The following is a 15,821-nucleotide window of genomic DNA, read 5'->3' as shown; positions in this document are numbered from 1 at the left end:
CTTGCCCTGATTCTTGTCCTTCCCGAGTTGTGTAGATTTAGTGCTCTTTTCCATTCTGTGAATTGTCCTTGTTCCTTTCCAATGTATTCTCTTTTTTGCCTATGTTAGCCAGGCTTAGTTCCTGTTGCTTGCAACCAAAAGAATCCCAACTGATGATACTATTACAGTAGAATAGTATCAAATACACATTTAGCATCATGGAATTGAACTATAAATTTTAAGAGGGAAAAGGATTCATGAATTACTAAATGGCTCAATTACTAATTGCTCAGTGCCGGAAACTGTCAATGCCCAGGTGAAATCTACAAAAGAATGTGGCTTATCAAAGGATCGATGAAGAATTGACAAAGAAGCGAAGCACATATTGTTCAGGTGATCAGGCAAGTGGGTGGCCATGGCTCTGTTGACTTCTTCGGGAAGAAATTGAAGAAATGTTTGAAGGCTTCAGGGAAACATCTGCTGATTGAGAGTTAGAGGGACAGAGAAAAATCCTCTGCAGGATTCTATAGACAGAAGGGCATAAACAATTGCTGAAATGGCAAATTTTTGTTACATGCATGTTTACCACAATCAAAACAAGACATATAAAGTACTGAATGCACTTTGTGAGTGACTTAGATTTTCCAGGATGATTTTAATGGGCTGAGTCTCTAACTTCCTGCCCTGGGCTCCAGTCAGGGGAATCAACTCAGCACTCACATGCTCCACAACATGGAAATTCAGAGCATTAATGCACTTTAGGGGTGGAAGCAATGGTTAAATGCTTCCACTTTCCTCCCTGGAGAGGACAATTCTGAAGACATCCTCAGAAGTTCCTGACAGACTCAAGCTTCAATCGCCCACAAAAACCCAGGGCTGTCCTGTCGATTTCAAATTATAGAACCCTACAGGACAGAGTAGAACTGCCCTCTAGGGTTTCCAAGGCTATAAATCTTTATGGAAGCAAGCCGACTGCCACATCTTTCTCCCACAGAGTGGCTACTGGGTTCGAACTGCCAACCTTTTGGTTAGTAACCAAGCACTTTAACCACCGTGCCAACAGGGCTCAGCAGTCACCCACATGGGTAACCAAATCAAGGACAAGTCCTTGTACTAACATTCCCTCCTTCCTTGCATCACTTTCTCAGCCCCTCACTTGTGCTTCCAGGGATCACTTCCCAAATAAAGCACCTGCATGTGAGCCTTGCCTCTGGCTCTACTGTCAGGGAAACACACTGCAACTTTAGGCTACTCTAGGCTAATGGAGGCTTATGGGTTTCTGCACAAACGGTAATAGGAAACCATTGAAGGGGTGGAGGCAGGTGCTTGATGAGATCTATATTCTTAAGGGTCATTCTGGTCCAGTGAGGAGAACGGGCAGTGGGCAGGGACCGTGCCATGCAGGTAATCACAAGAAGACTATTCTAGAAGCTCTTACAAGACTCTAGGTGAATTGTGAGGATAGCCTGGATGAGAATATTTGCTGTCTGGCTGTCTCTCTCTGTCCATCCATCTCTGACCCTCCCTCACACATGCAGACAGGCCCTTCTGATTCCTAATTAGACTTATGTGCTTTGTGTCCATCCTGGGCCCTGACTGCTGGACCAAAAACACACCTGTGTTAAGCCCAAGTCAGACATGTACAAGTTTCTCCACAGTCCCCCAGTGGGGCCTGCTGGGTGCTGGGCCTGAGGGAAATGACTAGTTGGGGAATTGGGAGACCAGGGAGTGAGCAGGAGCAGCACGGGGGACTTGCTCCCTGACATCCTGGAAGGCAGGCTCATGGGGAAGGGAAGTCAGGCATCCAGAGCCCAAGGGAGACAATCAGTCAACACAGCAAGAGCTCAGGGCATCAATCAATATTTATTGAACCGAAGTCTACAGAAGCCAAGATGGGGAGAGCCAGAAGGATCTAAGATAGTGTCTTCTCCTACCATCCTTCTCCCAAATGATGAGGAAATCAAGGCTAGAGAAGTTGTGTATCTTGATTCCAAGCTGGTTGATCTCCATCACATACCACAAGGCTCCTTGGCATGTCTCCGACATCTACTTTCACATTTTTTTCAAACCAACCACTGTTCCAACATAACATTTGGAGTTTCTTTGGAACTTCATTGGTCCTTCAGTGCACCCTTGACTCAAAAAGGGCTGCTGACTTGAAAAAGGCTCTACTCACTCTGTTGTCATCACCACCACCACCATCATCATCATCATGATCAAGAAGTCACTGCCTGACTGAGATAAACCCGCTGAAAGACAAGAGTGAGTTGATACTGGAAAGATAGGGCTAGAGACCACCACCTGGGAAAGTCTTCACTCTTGCTAGGACATCAGACCATGGGGAGGGTCAGTAATGGAGCCACTGCTACCTCTCCTATAGTCCAACAATTCTAACTCCGGCTTTCTCCCTTTTCCAACTCTTTAGTTTTCTCATTGCTTCTTCCTCCATGTCTCCCTCTCCACTCACGCTCCCAATGTCTTCTGTGGTTCAGAATAAACTGTTTCTTCCCATTCCTCTCACTCTCTAGTCCCCTCTCCCCTCTCATTTCATCCCCAGCTTTCCTGCCTTATCTTTTTTTTAAATTTTTATTTTTTTTGTTGTTGTTGATAATATACACAGCAAAACATACACCAATCCAACAGTTTCTACAGGTAGAACTCCGTGACATTGATTACGTTCTTCAAGTTGTGCAACCATTCTTACCTTCCTTTTCTGAGTTGTTCCTCTCGCGTTCACATAAACTTACTGCCCCCCAAGCTTCCTATCTAATCTTTCGAGTTACTGTTAGCAATTTGATCCCATATAGATAGATGTCAAAAGAGCACAATGCTCGAGGCAGACAACCTTTACAAGTTAAAGCTATTTGATATTTTTAAGAAGACTTGAGAGGATATTTTTGATTTAAGGTTTAAAGATTATCTCAGGGCAATTCTGGGCGTACATCCAGCCTCCATGATTCCATTTTCTGCCTTGTCTTGAAACCCACCTTCCATCTCCACTAACCCTTCCCTTGCCATAGTCTGCTACAGAAAGGTCAAACTCCATTAATACTCAGTTCTGTATTTTATCTCTACCTCTTTTTCCCTCGAATAAAATGCTTCCATACTGGTGACAACCACCCCTGCTCCCAGCACTGCTCGGGGGGTCATTGAGTCAGTCCCTACTGCAGATTCTTATGGATCTTGGTGAGCTCCTCTAACTTCCTCTCCAGCTCCCGAGCCTTCTCCCTCAGCTCTTCAGCTGACTCTGCCTTCGCTCCCTCATGCAAGTGCTTTGACTCTTGCACAAGGTTGAACACGTCCACCAGAAGAGAGAAACCTGCGGTGGCCATACCCATAACCCGGGCTCCTTTGCTCATTGCCAGAATGGTGCCTCCAAAGGCTTTCTGCACCTGCTTACCACTCTGGATCGAGATCTTCCCAGTGGTCATGAGACACCTGGCATCGGCTACTAGGTGAGGGTTGTCTTTGGCCAGCTTGATGACATGCATACTCTTCTTGATGTTTGACGAGTTTCTGATGCACCTCACTGTGGTGTCAACAAGGTTGGCTGTGTTCCGAAGCACAGCCTTCACAACACCTTCACAGTGGCCAGTTGACAAAAGCTTGCTGGCTTTGGATTTTGCTGACAACCTGTTTGAGTGCTCCACGATGCTGGTGGAAACACTGGTGATAGCAGCTGCTGTTCCCAGCCCCATCCCAGTTGCTGAGAGCGACAGACTGACCCCTGCTGTCACAGGTGCCAGAGCCAAGCCAAGGATGGTCAGGACACCAGAGAAGGCACTGACAGAATTGGCCACAACGCAGGAGATGGTACAGTCCCTGTGTGTCTTGTCAACCTTGTCTGCAAGGGCATGAAGCTCCCTTATACGTTCCTCAAGCTCCATTTTCACCATAGGAAACTCATCCAAAAACCTGTCTCTATCCAGCAGTTCTTTTTGAAGCATGTCTTTGTCTTCTGCAGCTGTGTCCATTCTGAGCTTGTTCAGAGCTTCACGTAGAATATCTGCCTCATCCCTATAACAATGAAGATCAAGTAATTAAGAAAGACGGTTTGTTTAGCTGTAAAATGGGTTTGATAAGATCTATTTTCCATGAATCACAAAGCTTTTACTATAAATATAATGGAAAAGAATTCTACAAATGCAAAGAATTTTTCTTTCAATGTTAACACGTTTCATACATCATAGATGCTCCATAGTACTTATTCAATAAGAGAATAAATAAGCAAAAATCATCTTAAGATGCTGTTTTGTCCTACGTAAAGATGTTTTCTCACTCAAGGGCGGGTCAACACCACTGTGAAAGGGTCAGTGCCAGCACAGCTTGCCACCTTTCCCTGTGACCCATGAATGAACCTTGTGATTAGGACCAGCTACGTTGGCCTGGCTTTTTGTACGACATGAGAGTATAGGCTGACTCCTTTTCTGAGTCATTTTGATCCAAACACATCCCATAGTAGATAATGGCCTATTAACACATCCTTCCCCTCTTGCCCAGGAACAGCTTAGCTAAGTGTGTGTGTTACATGGCACCTGGCCAAGCCCACTGCTCTGTCTGATCCCTATAGGGAAGGAACAGGATCCTTCTCCTACATCACAAGAGGGGTGCATGCAGACCATCTCCTTGTGTCAGCTGAGGAGAGAGATCCACTGGTCATTGGGGACCAATGCTCACTGTGGAAGATGACCTTTTTCTGTCTCTTCTGTATGTGAGTAAAGTGTTGTTCCATCCAGTACCGGCGTATGAGGCATGTCTTTCTTGGAAAGGCCAACATCTGCATTGCCCCAATTGACTGGGAAGCAGCAGCCCAGGCTATGAATCCTGGCTCCACTCTAACTTTGCATCCCACCTTTACTGACTCCTGAGCCACCAGCCAGCACCCTCAATCCTCAGGGCCTTGCTCTCAGATGCCACCAGCCTAACTCACACCTTAGCTGATGACGGCTTAACATGTGTGACCTCTAAGGTAATGAACAATTTTATGGAATCTTTGAAAGACGCCAGAGACTTGAAGAACCAAATACATGAATTGTTAAGCCAGCAAAGACCTGCATTTGGACAAACTGGAGGAGGAAGTATTTTCCTCTGGTGGGAACTTGTGAGGAAAAGTATGGTGAAGTCCTTCAAAATTACAAAAATTTGGTAGCCACCCACTCTGACTTTGGAAGTCATCACAAAACCATACTGCCATCCCGCTATTCAGGGGCTACCCTACGTTGAATAGAAACAAACTTATTTCCATCGAGCCAATTCTAACTCCTAGCAGCTCTATGGGACAGAGTAGAAGGGCCCATAGGGTTTCCAAGGAGCGGCTGGTGGATTTGAACTGCAATCCCACCCTTTGGTTAGTAGCCATAGCACTTAATCACTGTATCAACAGGGTTCTGCTGAGAAGAAAAGATCCGTCAATCTGCTCTGGTAAAGATTACAGCCTAGACAAGGTCATGGAAGCTCCATAGACACACTGAAACTCCCTGAGGGACTGAATTACTGGACTGAGGGCTGTGGGGACCATGGTCTCGGGGAACTTCTGGCTCAATTGGCATAACATAGCTTATAAAGAAAATGTTCTACATTCTACTTTAGTGAGTAGTGTCTGGGGTCTTAAAAGCCTGTGAGTGGCCATCTAAGATACTCTGCTAGTCTTACCCATTTGGGAGCAAGGGAGAATGAAGAAAATTAAAGACACAAGGGAAAGATTAGTCCAAAGGACTAATAAACCACAACTACCATGGCCTCCACCAGACTGAGTCAAGTACAACTAGATGGTGGCCATCTACCATCACTGACTGCTCTGACAGAGATCATGATAGATGGTCCTGGATAGAACTGGAGAAAAATGTAGAAATAAATTCTAACTCACAAAAAAGACCAGACTTACTTGCCTGACAGAGACTGGAGAAACCCCGAGAGTATGGCCCCGGGACACCTTTTTAGCTCAGTAATGAAGTCACGCCTGAGATTCACCCTTCAGCCAAAGATTAGACAGGCCCATAAAACAAAACGAGATTAAAGGGGCACACCAGCCCAGGGGCAAGGACTAGAAGGCAGGAGGGGATAGGAAAGCTGATAATAGGGAACTCAAAATGAGAAGGGGAGAGTGTTGACATGTCTTGGGGTTGTTAATCAATGTCACAAAAGAATATGTATACTAACTGTTTAATGAGAAGCTAGTTTGTTCTGTAAACCTTCATCGAAAGTACATTTTAAAAAAATTAAGTAATTAAAAAAAAAGATTACAGCCCGAAAAACCCCATAGGGCAGTTCTACTCTGTCACATTGGGTCACTATGAGTCGGAACTGACTCCGTGGCACCTAACAACAATGACAGGACAATGTTCAAACTCATTATTCCGGCCACAGGCCCTCTGACCTGCTCCACCTCCTCTCTTCCCCACCTTATCACTCACCACTCCCTGCCTCCACCTATGCCTGCTGCCAGTCACATTCGAGGACTCCTTGCATCCTTGCACCCCTAGGTGCCTTTGCCCATGCTGTTTCCTCCTCCTGGAATGCCCTCATCACCTTTGCTGCCGTGTGGAAGCTCACTCAATCTTAGAGGCCTAGCGCAAAAGCACCTCCTCCCCTGCTGGCTTTCCCCAGCCCTGTCCCCACTGCCTGTGGTGCTTTCCTGTTCGTGGTCCCGTCTGTGTTATGGCTCTTGAGGCATCTGTCTCCTCCATGAGACTCTGAGCATTGCAGTGCAGGGCCTGTCATATTTTCTGGTGCACCCCCTCTGCTGGTGTCTACTGGGATACCCCCACCCACCCAGGCATAGCCTGGCTAAAATCAGAGGGGTGGGAGGCATTAACCAGTTGCCATCAAGTTGACTCTGACTCATGGTGACCCCAGGTGTTTCAGAGTAGAACTGTGCCCGATAGGGTTTTCAGTGGTTGGTTTTTCAGAAGTAGATCACCAGTCCTTTCTTCTAAAGCACCTCTGGGTGGACTTGAATCTCCAGTCTTTCAGTTAGCCACCAAGCTTGTTGACTGCTTGCACTACACAGTGGTTCTGTGGGAGGCATTATTTGGACACAAAGGCGGACAGCCTCTCCAAGACACAGCACAACACCAGGGTTACTCACCATGGATTAATTCCAGTTGTTTTTCTTTTCTACCTTGAGGAAATGTTCTTTCTGTCAGAGAACAAATAAGAGTATCAGTCAGAATCCATACAAATTACCTCACCTCACTGATCTAATGTAAGTTTGTTTTATAAACTGATCTAATGTATTCTTTTTTAATAATATATTTTATGTTGTTGCTGTTATTGAGAATATATACAGCAAAACACACACCAACCCAACTGTTACTACATGTAGAATTCAGTGACATCGATTACATTCTTTGAGTTGTGCAACCATTCTCGCTCTCCTTTTCTGAGTTATTCCTCCCCCATGGACATAAACTCACTGCCCCTCAGTTTTCTATCTAATCTGTTGAGTTACTGATGTCAATTTGATCCCATAGAGATAGATCTTAAAAGACCACAATGCTCCAGGCAGACACTGTTTACTAGTTAAGCTAAAGTATCGTGTGGTTTTAAGAAGACCGGAATTGACCTGACGACAACGGGTTTGGTTTTTTAGTTTATTGTATGGTTTTAAGAAGACTTCAGGGGATATTTTTGGTTTAGGGTTTAAAGATTATCTCAGGGAAATAGTTTTGGTTCATCCAGCCTGCATGGCTCCAGAAAATCTGGATTCCATGGGAATTTTGAAAAATATTTTATTGTGTTTTTGGTGAAAGTTTACAGAGCAAATTAGGTTCCCCTTTAACAATTTTTATACAAATTTTCCATGACATTGTTTACAATTTTTACAATGTGTCAGCATAGTCATTATTTTCGTTCTGTTTGTTCTGTTTCCACTGATTCTAGCTTCCCTTCCCCTTTGTCATGGATTGAATTGTGTCCCCCCAAAATATATATCACCTTAGTTAGTCCATGATTCCCAGTATTGTGAGATTGTCCTCCATTTTGTGATCTGATGTGATTTTCCTATGTGTGGTAAATCCTACCTCTATGATGTTGATGAGGTAGGATTATTGGCAGTTACGCTAATGAGTAAGGACTCAGTCTACAAGATTAGGTTGAGTCTTGAGTCAATCTCTTTTGAGATGTAAAAGAGAGAAGAGAGCAGAGAGACAAAGAGACCTCATACAACCAAGAGAGTAGAGCCAGAAGTGTGCGACCTTTGGACCTAGGGATTCTGTGCTGAGAAGCTCCTAGAGCAGGGAAAGATTGATGACAAGGACCTTCCCCCAGAGCCAACAGAGAGAGAAAGACTACCCCTAGAGCTGGCACCTTGAATTTGGTCTAGCCTCCTAGACTGGGAGAGAATAAATTTGTTTGTTAAAGCCATCCACTTGTGGTATTTCTGTTACCGCAGCACTACATAACTAAGACACCCTCCATGCCTTCTCATCTTTGCTTTTGGGTAAATGTTGGCTGTTTGATTGCATGTAATTCATCGTCTAAGGAAGCACCCATTGTCATGGGTGATACTGTTTATTTTATAAGCCAGTCTATTATTTCACTGAAAGGTGACTCACAGAAATAGCTTTAATTCCAGTTTCAAAGGTTATCTTAGGACAATAGTCTTGGGGGTTCATCTAGTCTCTTTTAGTTGAGGAGGTCTGGCCTTTTTAAGGAATTTAAGTTTTGTTCTATATTTTTCTTCCATTCTATCTGGGACCTTCTATCATGTTCCTGGTCAGAACAGTAGGTATTGGTAGCTGGGCACCATCTAGTAATTCTGGTCTCAGGTTTGAAGAGGTTGTGGTTCATATGGGCTATTAGTCTCATGGACTAGTTTCTTCTTTGAGCCTTTGACTTCCATCATTCTCTTTTGCTCCACACAAGAAAAGAGCAACAGTTGTATCTTAGATGGCAGCTAGCAAGCTTTTAAGACCCCAGATGCTACTCACCAAACTCGGATGTAGAACTTTATCTTTGTGAACTATGTTATGCCAATTGATTAAACTGTCCCCAGAGACTCTGGTCCTAAGGCCCTTGAGCCAGTAAACTAATCCTGTGAGTTGTTTAGATATGCCTAGGAAGCCTCATAACTGTGCTCCTGTGTGGTTTGTTATATATGTGTGGATTAGATGAGAATTTGAAATTCTGTCCTGAATTTTCCCCCTTGATTTAATGTGGTTTTTTTTTTTTATTATTATTGTACATTAGATGAAGGTTTACAGAGCAAACTGGCTTCTCATTAAACAATTAGTACACATATTGTTTTGTGACATTGGTTGCCAAACCCATGACATGTCAACACTCTCCCCTTCTTGACCTTGGGTTCCTTATTACCAGTTTTCCCGTCCATTCCTGCCTTCTAGTCCTAGCCCCTGGGCTGGCGTGCTCCTTTAATCTAGTTTTGTTTTATGGACCAGTATAATCTTCGGCTAATGGGTGAACCTCAGGAGTGACTTCATTACTGAGATAAAAGGGTGTCTGGGGGCCATAATCTCGGGGTTTCTCCAGTCTCTGTCCGGCCAGTAAGTCTGGTCTCTTTTTGTGAGTTAGAATTTTCTTCTACATTTTTCTCCAGCTCTGTCCGGGACCCTCTATTGTGATCCTGGTCAGAGCAGTCAGTGCTGGAAGCTGGGCGCTATCGAGTTGTGTCCGGCTCAGTCTGGTAGAGGCAGTAGTAGTTGTGGTCCATCACTGCTTTGGACTAATCGTTCCCTTGTGTCTTTTGTTTTCTTCATTCTCCCTTACTCCAGACGGGGTGAAACCAGTGGAGTATCTTAGATGGCCACTCACAAGCTTTTAAGACCCCAGACGCTGCTCACCAAAGTAGAATGTAGAACATTTTCTTTATAGACAATGTTTATGTCAATTGAGCTAGATGTTCCCCAAGACCATGGTCCCCACAGCCCTCAGCCATGTAATTCGGTCCCTCAGGGAGTTTGGATGTGTCTATGGAGCTTCCGTGACCTTGCCTTGGGCAAGTTGTGCTGGCTTCCCCAGTACTGTGTACTTTCTTACCCTTCACCAAAGTTACCACTTACCTATTGTCCATTTAGTGTTTTTCCATCCCCACCCCACCCCCCCTCATAACCATCAAAGATTGTTTCTTTTTGTGTGTAAACCTTTTCATGAGTTTTCATAGTAGTGGTCTCATACAGTATGTGTCCTTTTGTGATTGACTTATTTCACTCAGCATAATGCCCTCCAGATTCACTCATGTTGTGAGATGCTTCGCAGATTCATCATTGTTCGTTATCATTTCATAGTACTCCACTGTGTGTGTGTACCATAGTTTGTTTATCCATTCATCTGTTAATGGGCACCTAGGTTGTTTCCATCTGTTAGCTGTTGTGAACAACGCTGCAATGAACATGAGTGTGCATATTTCTATTCATGTGACAGCTCTTATTTCTCTAGGATATATTCCTAGAAGTGGGATTTCTAGATCATATGATACTTCTGTTTCTAGCTTTCTAAGGAAGTGCAACATGATTTTCCAAAATAGTTGTACCATTTTGCATTCCCACCAGCAGTGCATAAGAGTTCCAATCTCCCCGCAGCCTCTCCAACATGTGTTATTTTCTGTTTTTTTTTTTGTGTGTGTGTGCCAGTATTGCTGGGGTGACATGGTGGTATGTCATTGTGGTTTTGATTTGCGTTTCTCTAATGGCTAGTGATCACATTTCCTCAGTGTCTGTTAGCCACTTGAATGTCTTCTTTGCTAAAATGACTGTTTATTTCTCTTTCCCATTTTTTAATTGGATTATTTGTCTTTTTGTTATACAGGTGTTGGATTTTCCTGTAGATTTTAGAGATGAGACTTTTGTCACATTTGTCATAGCTCAAAATTTTTTCTTACTCTGTAGGTTCTCTTTTTAATCTTTTGGTGAAGTCTTTTGATGAGCATAAGTGTTTAATTTTTAGAAGATCCCAGTTATCTAGCTTATCTTTTGGAGTTTGTGTGTCATTAGTTATGCTTTGCATCCTGTTAATGCCGTGTATTAGGACCTCTAGCATTGCTCCTATTTTTTTCTTCTATGATCTTTATAATTTTTGGATTTATATTTAGGTCTCTGTTCCATTTTGAATTAGTTTTTGTGTATGGTGTGAGGCATGGGTCCTCCTTCATTTTTTGCAGATGGACATCCAGTTTTGCCAGCACCATTTATTAAAAAGACTCTTTTCCCCATTGGATGGACTTTGGACCCTTGTTGAAGATCAGGTGACTGTAGATGGATTTACATCTGGGTTCTCCATTCTGTTCCATTGGTCAATGTATCTGTCGTTGTACCTGTACCAGGCTGTTTTGACTACTGTAGTTGTATAGTAGGTTCTGAAGTCAGGTAGTGCGAGTCCTCCAACTTTGTTCTTCTTCAGTAGTGCTTTACTTATTCAGGGCCTCTTCCCTTTCCGTTCTAATGTACTTTTGACACTTCTATCGTGAGTCACTGTGAGTCAGAATCAACTGGAGGGCAGCCAACAACAAGCAGCATCTTTTTTCTGAGTGTTTCCATTATCTCCTTGTGTTCCCTTCTGTGATGGTTAAGATTGTGTGTCAGCTTGGCTGGGCCATGATTCTCAGTGTTTTAATGTAATCACTCCCATGATTGAATATACTGTGAGTAGCCAATCAGATGAAAGGGACCCTCCTTGGGGGTGTGGCCCACATCTGTATATAAGCAGTCGCTCTGGCTTTTTGCTCTCGCTGGATCCTGCAGCTACTTCCTGTCATCTCATCTTCCGTTCTTGGGATTTGATCTGTCAGCTTGTCTGCCGAACCTAGGATTCGTCGATCTGCACAGCCTGTGAGCGGGAGCCCTGCTCTCTGACCTGCCAGTCTTGGGCTTGGCAGATTCTGCCGCTGTGTGACTTGGGAGAGGCCTCTACCCTGATCCACGGACTTGGGATGTTCTAGCCTCTACAATCACGTGAGCTGTTTCCTTGATACAATCTGTCTCTCTCTCTCTATATATATATTTATACACTTTATTGGTTTTGCTTCTCTAGAGAATCCAGCCTAAGACCTTCCTTCAGCCTTAGTATTTTTATATGAGGAGAAAAAGGAAGAGAGAATTGTGCAAAGACGTGGGTCTCAGCTAAAATTTGAATATTCAAATATTCCAAAGCTTTCTCTTTCACTGGGGCCTTGGAGCCCAGGTCCCTGTCAGGGACCCAGGTGCCTTCAGTCTCATCCCATTCTTGGTCACTAATTGCTTGTAGGATCTTTTGCGGGGAGAGAGTGGAAATCCTTTTCCTATTGCACTGGAGGCTCTTCGGAAGGCATAAAAGACATCTTGTTCATTTTTGTTTCCAGTAGGTACTCACTAAATGTGTCTTACATTAAAAAAAAAAGACTTCTACCGAAACAAACAAACAAACAAACCCAAAGGGATTAAAGATCGAAAGGTAAACGAGAAAGAAAAAACTTAAAAACATAGTAGAAGAAATGATAAAAATAATGTTGAGCTGGAGAAATCTCTCTAATCAAGGCACAAATTCCAGAAGACATAAAGGAAGTCTTCAAAATAATAATGGCAAAGAACACCATAAACAAAGCCAGAATACAATAAACCAGGAGAAAACATTGGCAATGCTCATAGTAGGCAAAATGTGAATGTCCATTCAACGCAAAGATCCTGCAAATCAACACGCAAAGACTGAAACCAAGTTTTAAAGAGTAGGTAAGTGATATAAACTGATAATTCCCAGAAGAAGAAACACAGATGAATACTTAACATATGAATAGATACTCATTTTTACACAAAATTCAAAAAATGAAAGTTAATACAAAGAGACACATTTTTGAAAAGTAAAAGGACGTACGTATAACGTCCAGTTGGCGAGGGGGTGAGCAGCACTCCCTCATTCCCTGTAGACAGGAGTATAAAAGGTTTCAGGGTTTTGGAGGATAACCTAGCAGTGCCCACAAATCCTAACGAGTGCCTACTTTCTGCCCCAGCAACCCACTCCTAGGTCTCTAAGCAACAGAGACCACAGGCTAAGTGTGCAAGCACATGGATTTTAGGATGTTTAGTGCAGCGTCGTATTTAACACCAAAAGAGAGGGACGTAACTAAATGTCCACTCCTAAAGGAGTAGATGAGGACCTCTGGTGGTGCAATGCTTAAGCACTGGGCTGCTAACCCAAAGGTCAGAGGTTAGAACCCACCATCTGCTCTGCAGAACAATGTGGCAGTCTGTTTCTGTAAAGATGACAGCATAGGAAACCCTATGGGGCACTTCTACTGTGTCATATAGGGTCGCTGCGAGTTGGAATCAGCTAGATGACATATAACAACAAGGGAGCAGATAGATCCATTAGGGTCCACTCATACTAGGGAATACTCTGGAGCCATTAAAAAGAATGAGGAGGAAAAAGATGTGGCATATAATAAGCTACACTTAGTAGCCTGTAAAAGTCCCTGGGGGGCACAAATGGTTAAATGCTCAGCTGCTGATCGAAAGGTTGGGGGTTCAAGTCAACACAGACGTGCCTAGGAAGAAAGGCCTGGTGATCTATGAAAAATCAGCCATTGAAAACCCTATAGAGCACAGTTCTACTCTGACACACATGGAGTTACCTTGAGGCAGTTTCAACTCAAGGGCAAGTAGAAACTGGGGGTAGCCTGTAACAGGAAATGAAAATGTGAGACTCCACAGAGCTATGTCTCCCCACTAGGGTGTGGCGGGGAGGAGACCAGCACCGAAGGAAGAGGGGAGGACGGGGCTGGGGAGGGGAAGAGGAGCCATGCTCAAAGTTTAAATCTTTTTATTTGGTTGTCAGCATTTCAACTTTGAAACTGTTACACCAAAAAATCTGTAATTCTGAGCACCTCTTAAATGAGAGATCTGCTAAATTGGGCCCACACATCACCCGGCAACCCTCATCTGCATCCGAGGGTGCTTCCAGTTCACCCCAGTTCCCCACGACCCCTACTTCCCCCTCACTCCCACTGCCCAGGCATTGCCAGAAGTCGGCCATGGGGTCAACAGAGCAGAGAACTCTAACCCCATTTCTCAGCTGAAGAAACTGAGGCCGAGAGAGGGAAAGTGATTTACCCAGGTTCTCACGGCTCTTGGTGAGCTGAGTGGATGCCAGCACCAGGCCTTCTGACTCTGGGATTTAAGACAAAAATTTCTAAAGAAGCAAAACTCTATTCTGACCCCACAGACATCCTTACCTCTGGTAACAGCTTGGTCTATGCCTTCCATGTTTGTCTCTGCTTCTACAAACACACAGATCTAAGCACACACTCCAAAGGTTATACTCACACATATGCAGTTTGGTCTTTTATTTTAAGGTCACAAAGCCGGGAGGGCACTGTGGATACCATTACATAATGTGCCCTCCTCACACCCTATGTCTGCGCCATCTTTCGATTCCAGACACACAGGACTTCCACTCTCTTTTCCAATCATTCTGCAGTCCTGAAGAGGGGGCTTGTGGGGTGCAGGGGCTGGAGTCTTGCCATCTCCCTGCTCGGCCTATCATCCCTTGGGCAAGGCACTCTGGCCCAGTCCCCGCCCTCTCAGGGCCTCAGTTTCCCCCAAAGAGCCAGGCACAGAGCAGGTTCTCAGACAGGGTAGGTGGAACAATCTCTGGATTCCTTGCACCTCCAAAGAAGTCCTTTGCCCCCATCAGGCCTCAGCAGCAGCAGCTGGAGGCAGCCTCAGGGCTTGGCTCACCACCCCTTCTCCCCCTCCTCTGCTTCCTCCAAAGTGCCCAAAGGGTCGGATACACCAGCACCTACCTTCCTTCTGGGGTCAGATGGCCAGGTCTCAGGCAGCTGGGAACCCATGCTGAGCCCAGAGGAGGTTTGTAACCCATCTGAGCTGTCCTCCATCCACCACTCCTCAGGGTCACAGTAGGAGGGAGGGGGCAGACAAATCTGCATTCAGATATGAGGCTGCGATAACTTAGCTGTGTGACCTCAGACCCATTATCTAGCCTCTCTGAGCTTTGATTTTTCCTCATCTGAGAAAGGATGACGATAATCCTTTTCTTAAGAGTTGTTGTGAGGATGGGATGGTGGGTCATAACCCTCCCCCCTACCCATACCCCCAACTTACCAAAGAATCGGCCCCTTCTGAAGTTTGAGTAAGATCTGGCTGTTCTTAGGCATGTGGACCCGGACGCCAGCCTGAGGGCCTGAGTGTCTGTGCAGTCACCAGACACATCCTCTGCATCTCCAGCTACACTAGAGAATTAGAAAAGGAAACTGAAAGCCGCAACCTCAGAGCAGCTCAGGACAAACACTTTAGAAAGTATGCCTGCCAGCAGCACCACCCTCAGCCCAGTCCCACCCCCTTGGCTGCCACTGAGAGGAATAAACCCCGGCCTGACGTTCCAGGCCCTTTCAGACTCAGCCCATCACGCCTCACCTCCTGGGGATCTGCAGGGTCTTCCGGAAGGAGAGGTGCTCCGGTGTCAGGCCAAAACTTGCCACTAACTGGCTGTGCGGCCCGCAACAAATGACTCCCCCTGCCCCTCATGGACTCATCCCCAGCCCCACCCTCCCGTAACCCTCCCCAGCATCCTTGCCTGTTCGCCTCTGGGTCACCAGCACTTAGCACCGTCCTGCACATACCAGGCGCTCCCCGCATACCTCCTTGAATGCCATGGCCTTGCTGCTCCTAGACATTTGTGGATGCAGGTTTATTGCCAGGAGTACCTGCTTCTCTTGTTGTTAGTTACCATCGAGTCAATTCCGACTCATGGCGACCCCATGTGTGCAGAGTAGAACTGCCCCATAGTGTTTTCAATGGTGTGACCTTTCAGAAGCAGTTCACCAGGCCTGTCTTCTGAGGTACCTCTGGGTGGGCTTGAAATGCCAACATTTCAGCTAGTAGTTGAGCCGTTAACTG

The 15,821-nt window shown here is 45.0% G+C and overlaps 1 protein-coding gene across 4 annotated transcripts; it reads right to left on the bottom strand.

Moving 5' to 3' along the window:
* Positions 1-1,566: 1,566 nt before the first annotated feature.
* Positions 1,567-15,191, bottom strand: LOC101341315 (apolipoprotein L3-like). 4 transcript variants are annotated; one of them, XM_023729029.1, is made up of 4 exons: positions 15,027-15,191; positions 7,067-7,117; positions 3,380-3,996; positions 1,567-2,228 (listed from the first exon to the last, which is right to left on the bottom strand). In XM_023729029.1, exons 3-4 carry the CDS (start codon positions 3,951-3,953, stop codon positions 2,152-2,154), a joined length of 651 nt encoding a protein of 216 aa, XP_023584797.1. In that variant the 5' UTR covers positions 3,954-3,996; positions 7,067-7,117; positions 15,027-15,191; the 3' UTR covers positions 1,567-2,151. The 4 variants fall into 4 exon arrangements, with proteins under 4 accessions (XP_023584797.1, XP_023584795.1, XP_023584794.1 ...); XM_023729027.1 differs by lacking the exon at positions 1,567-2,228 and adding an exon at positions 14,138-14,182 and having other exon boundaries at positions 2,691-3,996; XM_023729026.1 differs by lacking the exon at positions 1,567-2,228 and having other exon boundaries at positions 2,691-3,996.
* Positions 15,192-15,821: the final 630 nt, after the last annotated feature.

This window comes from Trichechus manatus, unplaced genomic scaffold, assembly GCF_000243295.1.
Source record: "Trichechus manatus latirostris isolate Lorelei unplaced genomic scaffold, TriManLat1.0 scaffold00027, whole genome shotgun sequence".
NCBI classification, from domain to species: Eukaryota; Metazoa; Chordata; class Mammalia; order Sirenia; family Trichechidae; genus Trichechus; species Trichechus manatus.
The sequence above is the reverse complement of the archived record's forward strand: the minus strand, read 5'-3'. Positions and strand labels throughout refer to the sequence as shown.